Source organism: Mus caroli, unplaced genomic scaffold (assembly GCF_978045245.1).
Source record: "Mus caroli unplaced genomic scaffold, Mus_caroli_1 scaffold_7, whole genome shotgun sequence".
Taxonomy (NCBI): domain Eukaryota; kingdom Metazoa; phylum Chordata; class Mammalia; order Rodentia; family Muridae; genus Mus; species Mus caroli.
The window spans coordinates 76,672,409-76,688,436 of NW_028227262.1; the positions used below are offsets into that span (position 1 = coordinate 76,672,409).

General features: G+C 47.0%; 1 protein-coding gene across 3 annotated transcripts in view; it reads left to right on the forward strand.

The window, feature by feature from the left end:
- The window catches only part of Elmod3 (ELMO domain containing 3), a 34,521-nt gene that overhangs the window by 1,820 nt on the left and 16,673 nt on the right, over positions 1 to 16,028 (forward strand). For 2 of the 3 annotated variants that reach the window (XM_021164708.3, XM_085840525.1), the window contains 3 exons: positions 1,668 to 1,946; positions 8,502 to 8,576; positions 9,676 to 9,745. In XM_021164708.3, coding sequence (XP_021020367.1) covers positions 1,893 to 1,946; positions 8,502 to 8,576; positions 9,676 to 9,745 — 199 coding nt within the window. In that variant the 5' untranslated portion in view covers positions 1,668 to 1,892. Of the gene's footprint in view, positions 1 to 207; positions 250 to 1,667; positions 1,947 to 8,501; positions 8,577 to 9,675; positions 9,746 to 16,028 lie in introns of all 3 variants that reach the window. The other variant, XM_021164709.3, reaches the window with a different exon arrangement.

A 16,028-nucleotide genomic window follows, 5' to 3' on the forward strand; every position in this document is an offset into this window, starting at 1 on the left:
ACCTGTCCTTGCTTTGTTTTCTGTTGAGACAGAGTCTTGCTAGGTAGTCTTAACTGGCCTGGAACTCTATGTAGATCAGGCTGCCCTCAAATACACAGTGATTCTCCTGCCTCTGCTTCCAGATTTCTAGGAATCTGGGCATACGTTCATGCGGGCATACACCACCATGTTGAGGATGATCTCTGATTTTTATTTTTATTTTTTCAGTTTTTTTTCAGTTGTGGGGTCTGAACCCGGATGTCACTTGTGGTAAGCAATAGCTTTACCTCTAATATGTATCCCAGGCCTTGTGTTTTGTTTTGACTCTCTCACATCAATCCGTCCCCCTAAGACCTAGAGGTGCTCGCTCATGAGAAGGCTGTCTCCTCGTGACACAGACTTTTGATGTGATGGGATCTTTGTCCAGCCCTCTTCCTGAGGCAGGCACCATAAGACGAAAGGACAGGGCTTTTGTCTCCACCCTTGAGAAGTAGAAGCAAGCCTCAGCTACATAGCAAGGATGAGGCCAGGCTGAAGACCATCCATAAGACCTTCTCTGTATATCTGAGTCCTTATAGAGAGGGAGAGAGAAAGGGAGGGATGGAGGGTGAGAGAGAGAGGGAGAGAGAGAGAAGGGCTGGAGAGATGCTCACTTAAGAACATCTGCTGCCCTCGCAGAGGACCAGGATTTGGCTCTCTGCACCTACGTGGCAGCTCTCAACCATGTGTAACTCCAGCTCCAGGGAATCCAATGCGTATGGACATCTGCACATACATGGCACACACACACACAGAGAGGAGTACACAAATGAAAAGAATACACTTTTTTAAAAATTGGGTGTGGTAGCACATACTTGTAAGCCCAGCATTAGGAAGGCGAATGGGCAGCTCTCTAAAGCTCACTGGCTGGCCATCCTAACCTGCTCATGAGGTTCCAGGCAAATAAAAAGAGATCTTGTCTCAAAAAATTAAGGCGAACAGAGCCTGAGGATCAACAGCTAAAGTTGTCCTCTTCACCCGCTCACATGCACATGTGTACACCTGTACACACATGAACCCTGCACATATATGCATGTGTGTACACACACGAGAGCTGATCTGGAGATGTAGCTCAGTGGTAGACTATTCACCTGGCATGCATGAAGACCTGCATTTGATCCCCAGCACCAGCACTGCACAATAATTGAGTACACACACACACATACACACACACACACACACAGTTTCTCACACACAGAGAGTTGACCAGTTTGGCTTGGCAAGGTTAGGACATCATCTTGCATTTTGAGTATTTCTATCACTCCAGGAAACAGGTCTAGTATTGTAAGGCCCACAGCTCTACCTGTGTCTAGGATCTGAACAAAGCCAATGCAACCGCCAGTCAGTCTTATCCCCCAATAAGCCAGCAAGGTCTCAGTGATGTTGTGGCCAGAAACAGACCCCACTTCTTAAAACAGTGAACTGTTTTCCAGACACTTACAATCCACCACCACCACCCCCAATCCTCTGTATGGTCCCTCCAGTCCCATGGTGTGTGCTGTTTACTAACAGTAGACATCTGGCTAAGTATCTTGTTTATTTAGAATTAATTCACACTTGCTTAAAGATTTTGAGTCTTTTCCCTCTTGAACAGAGAGGCATGACTGAATGATGAAGCCAGTCCCGATACTCCACTTCTCTTTTTCCAGACTGAGGCTCCACAGTTCCCAGGGGCTCCTTTCAGGACTCATAGAAACCTCCTGCACCTTGGTGATGGCACAGAGGGACGGTTTTTATTTTCCTTTGGAGCCTGAATGACTGCCGAGAAGGAAGGCGAAAGTAAAGTGCTTGTCTCTGCTGGTGACTTCGGGCCGCAGGCCGTCATAGTGAACCCCTTTCAGAACCCGAGGACAAGGCCCACCAGAACATGAGTCATGAGTGAAACATCTTGCTCTTTTTTTATTGAGAAAGAATTTCAAGATGGGCAGGTGAGTACTCCTACTCAGGAAGGAAGGTGCTGGCTTGGGATGTAAATGAGACAGAGACTGTGGGGTCTTACAAATACTGTGGGGACATGGTCATATATCTTTGTTGTAGGAGATTCTGGGCTGAAGGTGTAGTTCAGCCGTAAACCATTGGCTGTGGGTTCCATCTCCAGGATGAGACAGACAGACAGAGAACAGAGGCAGGAGGGTCTAGGCCATCCTGGTTGGGACACCTGTGATGCTAACACTTGGGAGGTAGAGACAAAAGGATAAGGAATTCAAGCTCGTCCCCAGCGACACAATGAGTTCTAAGTCAGCGTGCGCTACAGAGACCCTGCTCAAAACAGAAGCTTCTGTCTGCAGACTCTGCAGATGGTACCTTGTTTTCTGAATAGCTCCCAGAGCCTTGATTCCTTTTGCTGGGGTTGGGGAAGGAGGTAGCACCTGAAATTCCCTAAGAAATGAGTTTGGCATGGACTCACCAACGGACTCCCTGTCCTCTTCCCTGTCCATCACTGGCAGACTGTCTTACTTAGCTTTCAGTTGCTGTGATAAACACCATGACCAAGAGCAGCCTGGGGAGGAAAGGGTTGATTCCATCTCACAGCTTACATCCCATTGCTGGGGGAACTTAGGAAAGGAGTCTGGAGGCAGGAGCTAAAGCAGCTGTGGAGGAGCACTGCTTGCTGACTTGCTTGCTCCTCTGGCTCACATCCAGCCTCTTTTTTCTATCTCCCTGGACTGCCTGACTGGGCACTGCCCACAATGGCTGGGCCTTCCCTCAACACTTGTTAGTCAAGAAAAATTTAAGCAGGCAGGGTGGCACCTGTACCTAATCCCAGCACTCAGAAGCCAGAGACAGGCAGAGATCTCTGTGAGTTCAAGACCACCTGGGTCTATGTAGTGAGTTCTAGGCCAGCGAGGGATACACACTGAGATCCTGTCTCAAAGCAACGAAAACAGCAGCCTTGTCTAAAGATCAGCATGGCAGAGGCGTCCTCTCAGTGGAGGGTCCCTCTTCAAAGAGGGCTCTATTTTATGTCATGTTGGCTAACAGCTAAGCAGCACACTGGCCACCACCCTGAGACTTCCTGCTCAGCACAGTCACAATGGAAGCCCACGTGAGCCTGGAAGCTAGCCCTACATTCTGGGCCATCCCCTCCATCTTGCTGCCCAGAAATGGGGATTCCAAGGCCAGACTACAGACAAAGCACTTGCTGGGCTCTCCAGGGAGATCTCATGCTCAGAAAAGGACACATTGTTCTCTCTTCTAAAGGGAAGTTTCTGGAAGGGATCTGAAATGTAGACAGAGAAAGATGAAGTGTTCCTTATATATAACACCAGGAATCACCAAATATTACTGAGATAGAATTTTAATAAAAAAAAATTGTAGCTATACTCTGTATCTTGTACTATGCTGTTGCCTATGGAGACCATCAAAGGCATGCCCCATGTTGCCTTTTGCTGGGAAACTTGGGTTACTTGCGAGGACTTTAGAAGACTTAGAGAGGGGGCTAGAGAGATGACAACACTGGCTGTTCTTCTAGAGGGCCTGTGGCAGGTGGCCCATAAGCACCCATAACTGCAGCTTCAGGGGACCCAGTGCCCTCTCTGGCCTCTGCAGGCTGTGCACACATGGCATAAACTCTCATAGATACAGACACTTAATTTTTAAAAATCAAAATAGAACCAGGTGCAGTGGCGTATCCCTTTAATCCGAGTACTTGGGAGGCAGAGACAAGTGGATCTCTGTGAGTTAGTCAGAGGCCAGCCTGATCTACTGAACAAGTTCCATGCCAGCCAGGCAGCCTAATCAGACCCGGCCTCAAAATAACAGAGGGAGCTGGAGAGACGATTCAGCGACACGTGCTTGTCTTGCAGAGGATCCAGGCTCAGTCCCTGAACCACATGGCAGGTCACAACCACCTGTAGTTCCAGAGCCCAGGGATCTGATACCTTCTGCCTCAAAAGGTACCAGGGATGCATGATGCTCATAGGCATACACGCAGGCAAAGCACTTGCATATGCATACACATCAAATAAGTCTTAAACATTTCAAATAAATAAGAATAGATTTTTTTAAGGACTCCTTTCTTTAAAAATCAAATCAAGTCAATCAAGACTTACAGAGGTGAGACCAGCTCTAGCCAGATGCTAAGACAGGCCAGGCTGGTAGAGAAGGTGGAACTGGTATTGTAAGGAGTAGAGGACGCAGACTCTTGTGCAGGAAATCCATGTAACATCAGAGGTCAGAGGTCAGAGGTGAGGTGAGGGTGTGTAGTGGGTGTTGCCATTGCATCAGAGTGGAAGACGATAGTGCTTAGACCTTTTAAGGTCAGAAATAGAAGAGTCTGGTCTACTGTAGTGTGTTGGGCTTCCGATCTTTCTTACAACGTATAAAGAAGTCAAAACGAGGATCAGGAAAACAACTAAACGGGTAAGAACACTTGCCATGCAAACCCAGGGACGTAAGTTTAAATCCTCAACTGCACATAAAAAGCCAGACTTGACCACACAGATGCCTATAGCACCAGTGCAGTCGAGAGCAGAATGGGGTCTCTGCCAGGCCTGCTGTATGTGAGAAGCTTCATGCAAATAAACGAGAGGAGCAGAGTATCGGGATAACCTGGGTGTCTAGGGCCCTGACACAGCACTGGTCCATCCCTGTTTTGTTGCTGGTGGTCCATTTGCAGCAGCGACCTCCTATACCTCCAGGCTGGGCTCTAAGGCGTGCGACGCTGCCCCTGGCTCATTATCATTCTTCCTCCTCTGTTCTTTCTTCTTTTTTCTCCTTTTTGTTTTTTTGTTTTTTTTTTTTTTTTGATTTTTCGAGACAGGGTTTCTCTGTATAGCCCTGGCTGTCCTGGAACTCACTTTGTAGACCAGGGTGGCCTCGAACTCAGAAATCCACCTGCCTCTGCCTCCCGAGTGCTGGGATTAAAGGCGTGTGCCACCACGCCCGGCTTTTTTCTCCTTTTTGAAACAGGGTCTTGCTGGGTCTTGCTCTGTAGCCCAGGCTGGCCTTAAGCACGCATTGTCCTTCCTCAGGCTCCCGAGTGCTGAAGCCCAGGCTTGTACCACTGGGTCAAACTGTGCTGTTTTTATTTATATATTTTTAGAAAAGATAATATACTTACATATTCCAAAGCAATCTGAAAGTAAGAAAGATAATAATGGAAAGAAGTTGCCTTCCGTCTGTGTGGTCCCCTTCTTCCTTCCCTCCACGCGCCACTTGCCTGCTGGAGGCATGGCTGTTCCTTACTTGGGTATGACCCTGGAAATAGTCATGAAGACAGGGAAATGTATTTGTGTATTTCTTTTAAAGATGGTTGAGAGGGGATGAGGCAAGAAAGGAATGGTAAGGTAAATGAAACATATTAGTAGACTACAGGGACGTGGGTCTTGGCTGAAATTTCTCCACCTTACCAGACATAACGGCACACCTCTGTCACCTTAGCACTAAAGAGGAGGAAGGGGCAAGGGGACACTTGTCCTCAGCACATGTTATAAGAGCCAGGGCCGTGTAATGAAACAATGGTTCAAAAACAAACAGTAGTGATAAAAGTGAATATAAAATATATTTTATATAAATATAAAAGAAAGAGGTGGGGTTAGTCTGTCTTAAACCCAGAGGAAAGGAAAGCAAAGTCCCATAGGTCACGTGGAAGATGGGCTGGGGGAAACCTGCAGCTAGCCCACAGGTGAAGCAGTATGTGTACGCTGCCTTCTGCAGCCCTAGCACTTGCTGACGGCTGCATTGCCTCTCACTGTCTTCCCGAGTGAATATTCGTTACGTTCTCGAGCCCACCACTGGTCAGCGTTTAGTGTTTGTTCACTCATGGAAACGGTGCTACAGGGAATGAAAATAGACACATGGCTCTGCAGTTAGATAAGCACCTGACTACAGTGCAGGCCCGGGGTGGGTACAAGGTGGGAATCCGGGCAAGGATGTCACTCAGTCCACAGTGTGCCTGTCCCTAATGGATGACACCTTGGTTGTGGGATGCAGACCTATAATGCCTATAGACTCGACACTCTGGGGATGGAGGTAGGAGAACCAGAAGTCCAAGGTCATTCTCCATAGCAAATTTTGAGACAGCCTGGAATACATGAGACCTTGCCTCCAAATTACTCTGGAGGGCTGATAAGTAAGAACACTGACAGGTGTCCAGCCTGGTGAGCCACTGCGCCCAAGGGGAGACTTGCATGCAGCCCAATACAAAACCCCACATTTGTTAAGGAAACATTTACAGCATTAGAACATCCTTCTTGCAGTTTTCTTTGTTTCTCTCTCTCTTTCTTTCTCTTTCTCTTGAACATGTGGTTCTTGAGTATGAATTTTGTAGGTGACAATATCTGTTGCAAGGTCAAAGGTTAGCAATATCAGGATCTGGTGAGTTGTAACCTTTGACCCCTCCAATCAAAAATTTTTTATCCTGTTTTTTGACCTTTGGTAACCTGACTATGAAAACATTATCTCAGAATAGTTCATATGCCATTTATTTATATGTATTAATGAGGTTTCTCTAGAGAGCAGAACTGATAGAATGAGTACACACACACACAGATTTATTAGAGTGGCTTACAGGGTGTGGACCAAATAGTCCAGCAGCAAAGTCCAAGAATACAGTAGTTATTCAGTCCATGAGGCTAGAGTCTGAGCTGGTCTTCACTATACACCAGAATCCCAAGAAAACAGGCTCTAATGCCAGTAAAAAAACAAAAACAAACAAACAAACAAAACCAGTGGATTTGCCAGTGGAAGTGAGGATCAGCAGGCAGGGCTAAAGCTTCCTTCTTCACCACCTTTCTTTAGGTTGCCAGCAGAGGTGTGGACCAGATTTAAGGTGGTCTTCCCATTTCAAATGATCCAATCAGGAAAATGCCTCACAGGTATAACCAGCAGCTCAGGTTTTAGTTCATTCTAGATATAGTCAAGTCGACAGCCAAATAGGTCATCATATTGTGTTTTTTAAAAATGCTTGGGGCTGGAAGGTTGACTCTGCAGTTAAGAGAACTTACTGCACATAAAAAGCCAGACTTGACCACACAGATGCCTATAGCACCAGTGCAGTCGAGAGCAGAATGGGGTCTCTGCCAGGCCTGCTGTATGCGATAAGCTTCATGCAAATAAACGAGTGAATTCTAGGACAGCCAGGGCTACACAGAGAAACCCTGTCTCGAAAAAAATAAAAAAACAAACAAAGAATTATGTATGTGTATACAATATATTTTGATCGTATTTGCTCCTACTTCTGCCCCTAACTCCAGAATTACCCCTGACCCCTCCTAAACTCATGACCTCTCCTTCATTTAAAAAATAATCACCCAGCAAGTCCAGTGTATGTTGCTCCAGTATGTGTGGGTGTGCAGGGAGCCACTGGGGTGTTCAGACCTGCCAGGGCCCGCACACACCAGAGAAAACTCCCCCTCTCTGTCATGTGTGCTTTTGGTTTATATTTGTTTTGAACTTACTGGTTTATATGATTTTTTTTCCCTACCATGTTAGGTCCACACCTGTGCCTGTGGTGTGACTGGGGATGGTCACACCTGTGCCTGTGTTGTGAGTGGGGACAGTCACACACCTGTGCCTGTGGTGTGAGTGGGAACAGTCACACACCTGTGCTTGTGCTGTGAGTGGGGACAGTCACACACCTGTGCCTGTGTTATGAGTGGGGAAGGTCACACACCTGTGCCTGTGTTATGAATAGGAACGGTCACACACCTGTGTCGGTAGTGTGAGTGGGGACAACAGTTAACCTGTGCCTGTGGTGTGAGTGGGGACACTTGTAAAGGGCTTTGCTGCTGCTGTGTGGTTTTGCTTCTTTTGTCATTGTGGTTTGTCGCTGTCTTGCTTTTTTGTACACTGCTAGAGGCAGGGTTTGCTGAGTGAAGGGGCTGGGCAGAACACCTCAGTGAGCTCACTGACACAAGCCTCAGGACTTGCTATCACCAGAGCAACCTTTATAAACTTCCTTAGGACCTGGTGAGATGGCACAGCAGTAAACCTGCTTGCTGCCAAGTCTGCTGAGCTGAGTTCAAGTCCCCAGACTCACATGGTAAAAGGAGTGACCTAGCTCCTACAAGATGCACTCAGACCTGCACACACACACACACACACACACACACACATTATTACAATAAGTAATCCTTTCATAGATTTTTCTCCCCCTCTTTCTCTCTCTTCTCCCTTTCTTTCTCTTACGGTGGCTACCCTAGTCACATTCGTGCTACACAGTGCTAAACCAGCTGCACACTCATCTTAAGATCATATGAACCCAGTGCCTGAAGCAAAAGCCTGCCTGTATCACCACCATCATAGGAGGTGAGGGCTGGGTTAGGCCTTTCTGCAGCCTACACTGGCCTTAGATGCTTGACCCTGCCTCTCAGCTCCCAAGTACACCGCCACTCCTAGTGGTTCGCCTTTATAATGTTGTAGCTAATTTCTCCAAAGTTCATTTCTTTGTGATTCTAGGAAAAGGTAAGAAATTTAACCTATGGTGGAAAGGAGATTATTACTGCAGGAAAGTGACCCTGGTCTGCCTGTTTGTCTTGCAGCTAGAAAGCGTCTCTGCTGGGCTCTCTTCATCGTACAAGGACAAGGGTGCACTCATGGCTTTCAGAGGAATTCCTGTATGTATCACCCGTAAGCCTTTGTGTGTGCTGGAGACAAGGGAAGGCATAGACTCCGGGGGCTCACGCCCTGGGAAAACACAAACCTGCCACACAGAGAGTGTCTGTCTGAGATCATACTACCCAGAGGATGAGTGTAGAATGCACTGGGGATGCCAGCAGCACACCACGGCCTCAGAGGGGGTGTGCTTGTGTTTATTTACCATTCAACAAGGCAGATACTTGTCTCCCACATTACCCAACTGCAACCTCACAGTCAAAGTTTGCCAGGAGCCCCACTCTAAGAATCACTTTTAGCCAGGCAGTGGTGGTGCATACCTTTAATCCCAGCACTAAGGAGACAGAGGCAGGCAGATCTCTGAGTTCAAGGCCAGCCTGGTCTACAAAGTGAGTTCCAGGATGGCCAGGGTTACAAGGAGAAACCCTGTCTTGGGAAAGAAACAAAAAAAAAGGAATCACTTTTAGGCTGGAGGAAGTGGTGCAGGCCTGTAAGTCCAAGCATTTAAGAATTTAAAGCAAGAAGGTAAGAGTTCAAGGCCAGACTGCACTACATAGCAAGACCAAAACAAGATTGGATTTAGAGCTGGGGTGTGCCTCGGTGTAGAATGTGTGCTCAGTATGCACTGGGCTCTGAGTCAGTCCCCAGCAGGTACACACACACACACTCTCTCTCTCTCTCTCTGTCTCTCACATGGGGAGGAAATAGCTTAGTCAGTATAGTGCTTGCCTTGCCAGCATGAGGCTTTGGTCTCTAGAATACACAAAAAGCCAGGTGTGGTGTGTGCTTGTAACCCTAGTGCTGTGGAGGCAGAGGCAGCAGAACCTTGGGGCTCACTGGGTAGCTAGGCTAACCAAATCAGGGAGCCCCTGGTCCCAGTGAGAGTCCTGTTGCAAAATACAAAGTGGAAATCTTCTGAGAACACCCAAGGTTGACCTCTGGCCTACATGAGTGTGTGCGCACACATGCACACATTTTTAATATCAGTCCATCAGAATAGAGTCTTCCAGCCTCTATTTTCCAGATATTTCCTCCCCAGTGGGTGGGAAGAGCTGCGTGTGGGGACCCTACCCTCACTTTAAAGGCCTCCTGCCCCTGCAGATCTCCGAACTGACGAACCATGGCATTCTCCAGGCCCTGACGGCAGAAACTAACGGGTGGCAGCCAGGTGGTAAGGACCTCGAGGGCCCTGGGGGTTTGGGGGGAGACTCAGATCAGAGCCCCCAAGAGTCCACTTGCTGTGGTCTGCATCAGCCGCATTCTCGAGCTCTCTTTCAGAATTCTATAGGTTTATTATTCCCCACCAAAACTTAGAAGCAACCCCGGGTTAGGAGCTAGGTTATCTGTGGGTGGTTTGCTGTGTGCTTCTAGGCAAGCCATGTAATCATGTCTGACACTAGTGAAAAAAATCTCAAAATTATATCTGTCTGTCTATCTATCTATCTATCTATCTATCATTTATGGGGAAGGGGATAGGCCAGAGGATGGACTTGTTGGAGACAGTCCCCTTCTTGTGCCACGCGGATCCCAGGGATGACCTCAGGTCATCTGCCTTGGAGGCACTGAGCCATTCCTTGAGCCTGCGATGTGAACTTCTCTCACCATCAGAGACAGTGTGAAAATGAGGCAGCACGAGTGAGAGGCTCCAGGAAGTCTCCACTCTGCCCTGTGCAAGGTGTTTGCTACCACCATACTCTCAACTCAAGTCATGTGCTCCATAGTGTATTTTAAAGAAAGATATTCAAAATGATCTTGGAGCTACATCCTCTGGTGTAAACTCTGGCTCCCTTACATATGTGGCCTTGAACACATTGCTTAAACTTTCTAGTCACCCTGTCTTCTGCTAGAAAACAAAGATAAGCAGGGGCTGGGGACAGTGGGAGAACACTGGCCTGCCTTGTGCTGTGGATCCCAACATCTGAAGGGGTGGCCACAGCGGGAGCAGGCATTGCTCCCAGCAGGAGCTGGGCGAACAAACCCAGTAAGGATTAAATGAGATAGCATGGAGCACACAACAGTCTACTTTGTAGTGAGCACCCAGTCACACACACCTTTCTGTATGTTTCTTAAGAAGGTTGTTGTTGTTGTTGTTGTTGTTGTTGTTGTTGTTTTGTTTTTTTAATGTGTGGGTGTCTTGTCTGTGCACCACTTTCAGTCAATGCCTGCAGAGGCAAGAAGTAGGCACCAGATCCCTGGACCTGGAGTTACACACAGTGATGAGCTGCTATGTGGGTGCTGCAGATCAAATCCAGGTCCTCTAGAACAGCAGCCAGTGCTCTTAACCACTGAGCCCTCTCTCCAGCCCCTCGATGGTATATATATATATATATATATATATATATATATATATATATTTTTTTTTTTTTTTTATTTTAGAGACAGGGTTTCTCTGTGTAGCCCTGGCTGTCCTGGAACTCACTCTGTAGACCAGGCTGGCCTCAAACTCAGAAATCCGCCTGCCTCTGCCTCCCACCTGCTGGGATTAAAGGCGTGCCACTGCCCGGCTTACATTTTTTAATCTTTAAATGCTACACAATACTGGGAATGTAGCTCCGTGGTAGAGCATTTAGGTCTAGTTTGCCCATGGCCCTATGTTGTTTGGTATTTTGAAACACACACACTATTGCTGCCATGCCCAAGTTAGATTGTTAGATTCCCAGGACCCATGTGGTAGAAGAAGAGAGTTTGTCCTTCAATTTCCTCATGTGCACTGTGGAATGGACACTCTCACACATAATAAATAAATGTAATTTTAAAACTTTTGTTTTGTTTTGAGGCAGAGTTTCTCAGTGTAGCTGGCTGTCCTAGAACTAGTTCTGTAGATCAGGCTGGCCTAGAACTAGTTCTGTAGACCAGGCTGTCCTAGAACTAGTTCTGTAGACCAGGCTGGCCTGGAACTCAGAAGCCCACCTATTTCTGCCACCCAAGTGTTATCTCAAAAAAACAAACAAAAAAGTAATGTTCTTGGCTAATTTCCATTTACAGAATGACTGAGTCAGTGCAGCTTGTTTGATGGATAAATGGGAGCGGCAAAATAATCGAGTCAACTAAATACTGAAAGAACGAAAAATAAAAAAATGTGAGCTGCATTAGTTATTGTAGAGATAATTGGCTTTACACACACACACCCTCCTGTGGGTCCCATTTCAGGATTGTCTTCAGATCTAGCCAGGAAGGCCATCCTGGTTCCGTGGGGACAGGGACAGTGCATACAGCGTAGTCATCTCTCAGGCACCAGATGGGTAAGGCTACCTCAGACCTTGGCCTTTCTGTTACATAACTGTTGTAATGGCCCTGTCCCCATGGCCAAGGTTTCTTCTCCCCGACGCGGTCAGATTGCTTGTAGGTGAAGGGTCACAGGATTAGAGATAGGTCTACAGTGATAAAGTTACTGGACAGCAGAGTCAAAGATAGGAAGGCGGCTGTGCTCTGCCCCACCAGCCTTCCCGCGGACGGGCCACACTTCTCACTTGTTTTTGTTGTCTGGTTTTTTGTGTAGATCAGGTTGGCCTTGACCTTGCCGTGATCCCCCTGCCTCTGCCTCCTTAATGCTGGGCTCACAGGAGTGCGCTGTATGGCTCACACTCTCTCTTTTTTTAAAGAATTGCTTGTTATGCATACGTGTGTGTGTCCATGTCAGTGAATGTCTCCGAGTGCCTGTGAAGGCCAGAGAAGGTGTTGGATGCTTTGGAGCCAGCGTAGTGCGTGGCTTTGTGCTGCCGGGATGGGTGCTGAGAACCAAACACAGACCCTTTGGAAGAAGAGCAGCAGCTGCTCTTAGCTGCCAAGCCCTCTCTCCAGGCTTTCCTTTCCTGGAGGGGAGCTGAGGACCAAACCCACAGCCTGGCTCTTGCTAAGCTGATGTTCTGAGACAAACCCCCAACCCCTCATTCTTCCCTCTTTGTCCAGCCACTCTGTCCCTCATTTTTTATCTCCCACAGTCTTGTGTGCTAAGGGTGGAACTTTGTTTCTCTACTCATGCAAGACTAAGTTCTGTTGACTTTCTACAGCTCAGAGTCTCAGTGTCTGCCTCCCCAAGCCTGGAAGTAGCAAGGTGGAACTCCCTAGCAGTAGATCAGGTTGGGACCCGGAATCTATTTGCCCCCATCCTCTGACTTGCTGGCCCCGGGACCACGACTGTATCAATGTAGTGAACACTTGTTGAACTCCTATGCCTGGGCTATGTACCCAAGTTAGAAGTTGCAGGATTGCCTCACGCTCCCGTTCCTGGGAGAACTCAGATGATTAAATAATTTGGCCAAAAAAAATACAGCTAGTAAGCAGCAGAGATGAACCCTGCCCTCCTTTTCCAGCCAATTTTTGCCTAGTTGTCATCAGCATTTGATATTTGATATTTCATCTGCAAGACTGTTGTATCAATCCGGTTTTCATTACTACAGCAGAGTAGCAGAGGCTGGGTAATTTTATGTGGAATAGAGGTTTAAGCAAGCATGGTGGCACATGCCTGTGTTTCCAGCACTTGGGAGGTAGAGGTAGAAAGATCAGGAGTTCAAGGTTACTCTTGGCTAGATAGTGAGTTCAAGACCAGGGCTGCAAGAGACCCTACCTAAGAAGCAAAGAAACGTCTCAAGGTCAAGGGGCTACATCTGGTGTCCTGCCTGAAATTGGAGTCCTAGATCGGTGCAGTCTATCACATGACAAAAGAGAGGGAACATTGGAAGTGTCCCTTCTGGCTCCTCCTTACTGTTTTATTCTGAGGTAGAGTCTTACCATGTACACCATGCTGGCCTCGAACTCACAGAGCTCAGCCTGCCTCTGACTTCCAAGTGCTGGGATTGAAGAAGTGCGCCATCATGCCCGTCTTTTTTTTTTTTTTTTAAATTGTATGAACTGTGATTTTCATAAAAGCCAAAGTCAAGTCTTCTGGCCAGCACAAAAGATACACCCAAGCAACAGAGCCTATTTGCCCAAGGTCACTGCAAGTCAAGAGTTCTCCTCCTAAACTAAAAGGTTTGATTCTATGGCAGACTGAGCAATGACTTGTTTCATATTCTTTTCAGTCTTTTATTTATTAAAAATTTTCTCCATTGCTACTACTATTTTTGAAAGCAAGGTCTCACTGTAGCCTAGGCTATCGCTTAACTCACAGTAGTCTTCCTCAGTGCTGGGGTAACAGGCGTGAACCACCAGGCCTGCCTGGCTTCAGGTTGATAGTCTACAAGATTTCAAGTTGTTCTTACACAAGAGTAACAATGGGATGCAGAGTTTTGTGTCAGAGCTCTTGTGCTTCTGCTTTGGCTTGGTATCTACTTTGTAATACGGGATAACTTAGACATTTGTGAAAGGGCATTCGATAGTGGCATATTTACAAAGGTGACACAAACACGAAACGAGCAGTCTGTGCACATGTATATTTCACTCTGATCCAGCAGTTCAAGATATCCTAGCACTCCAGAGCCAAATATGAGCTCCAGGGCTGGCAAGAGAAAGGACTTGTTATGTAAGCAGGACCCTTGCATGCACTCCACGCAGATCTCTGACCCAGTGTTTTTCCTATGACAGCAGCACCCAGGCTTCCCGAAAAGCTGTTTCCGGGGATTTAGTGACTAAAAGGAGAGTAGGGAATGGTTGAATGCTGTAGTTAGGGAAATGACAAGTGCTCCTGCAGCTGGAGTCTGAGGCAGGAGAAGCTCTTGAGTTTGAGGCCAGTCTGGGCTACAACGGATATTCTCTCTCAACAAGAACAAAAACCAGCCATCTAAACAAAACCTCATGAAAGGCTAGTCAGCTTGCTGGCCACAGGGGTGGTTTCTGTTGGGAAAGATTCAGTGCAGGGGAAATGACATTGCAGTGTCCCATGCTCTGCACAGGGTGACATGAGCAGATGTGCCCTTGCTTTTCTTTATTTTTTGTAGGATGGGTTCTCCCTCCCTCCCGTCTTCCCTCCCTCCCTCCCTCCCTTCCTTCCTTCCTTCCTTCCTTCCTTCCTTTATTTCTTTTGAAACAAGGTAGCTCAGGCTGACTTGAACTCACTTTGTAAATGAGGCTGGCCATGCATGAACTCACAGGGATTCGCCCGCCTCTGCTTCCCAATGCCGGGATTAACGGCTTGGGCCACCATGCCTGGCTCACCTTTTTTTAGCCATGTTGCAATCCCCCCAATTTTGGGGGGGGGGGTTGGGTTTTGGTTTTTGGTTTTTTGAGACAGGGTTTCTCTGTATAGCCCTGGCTGTCCTGGAACTCACTTTGTAGACCAGGCTGGCCTCGAACTCAGAAATCCACCTGCCTCTGCCTCCCGAGTGCTGATATTAAAGGCATTCACCACCACACCCGGCTGCAATCCCCAAAATTAAAATACTTTTACCTTTCTGCAACTATTTCCTGGAAAACCCTGACACACCAGACTTTTATCTATAAAATGAAGATACAGTACTTAATTATTTTGTTTTAAAATTTTGCAACTGCAGAGATGGCTCAGTGGTTAGTGGTGCCTGTTGCTATTTCTGAGGACTAGAGTTGTGGTGGTTCATACCTACCTATAACTATCGCTTCAGGGATTCCAACACTCTGCTGGCCGCTACCGACACCTACGTGCACCGGTGCATGCACACACATAGGCATACACATAAATAATACAGGAAGTGTTATTTATTTTTATTTTACTAGAATTTTAAAGACAGGGTCTCCTATATCCCCAGCAGCCTTCTGACTGTCTACCTCTCAAATGCTGGGATTCCAGGCATACACCACCATGCCTGGTGGATACAGTATCAGGTTGAACCAAGGGATTTGTATGTTAGGCAAGCACTTTACCAACTGAGCCACATCACAAACCCAGAAACCTGACTTTTAAAACTGCATCTTTAGCTTCCTCTGGGCCACTCGATTTCCCATTGCTGTCTACCTCTGGGCTAAGGCTACCTTGGGCCTCCCAGGCCTTCCTATGGACTCCTTGGATGCTTTTTTCTCTGTTTTTTTTTTTTTTTTTTTTTTTTTTAAGATTTACTTATTTATTATATAAGTACACTGTAGCTGTCTTCAGACACTCTAGAAGAGGGCGTCAGATCTCATTATGGGTGGTTGTGAGCCACCATGTGGTTGCTGGAGTTTGAACTTAGGACCTTTAGAAGAGCAGTTGGTGCTCTTACCCACTGAGCCATCTCTCCCACCCCTCTGGTTTTCTTTCTTTTTTTTTTTTTTAAGATTTATTTATTTATTTATTATATGTAAGTACACCGTAGCTGTCTTCAGACACACCAGAAGAGGGAGTCAGATCTCGTTACGGATGGTTGTGAGCCACCATGTGGTTGCTGGGATTTGAACTCCAGACCTTCGGAAGAGCAGTCGGGTGCTCTTACCCACTGAGCCATCTCACCAGCCCCCCCCTCTGGTTTTCTTAAAGTGCTTCTGGTGTCCTTCTTGGTTTCCCCAAAGAAGCCACCAGGATTCAGACACGATAACCTGATGTAATCCTTGCTGCTTCCTGAAGGCCA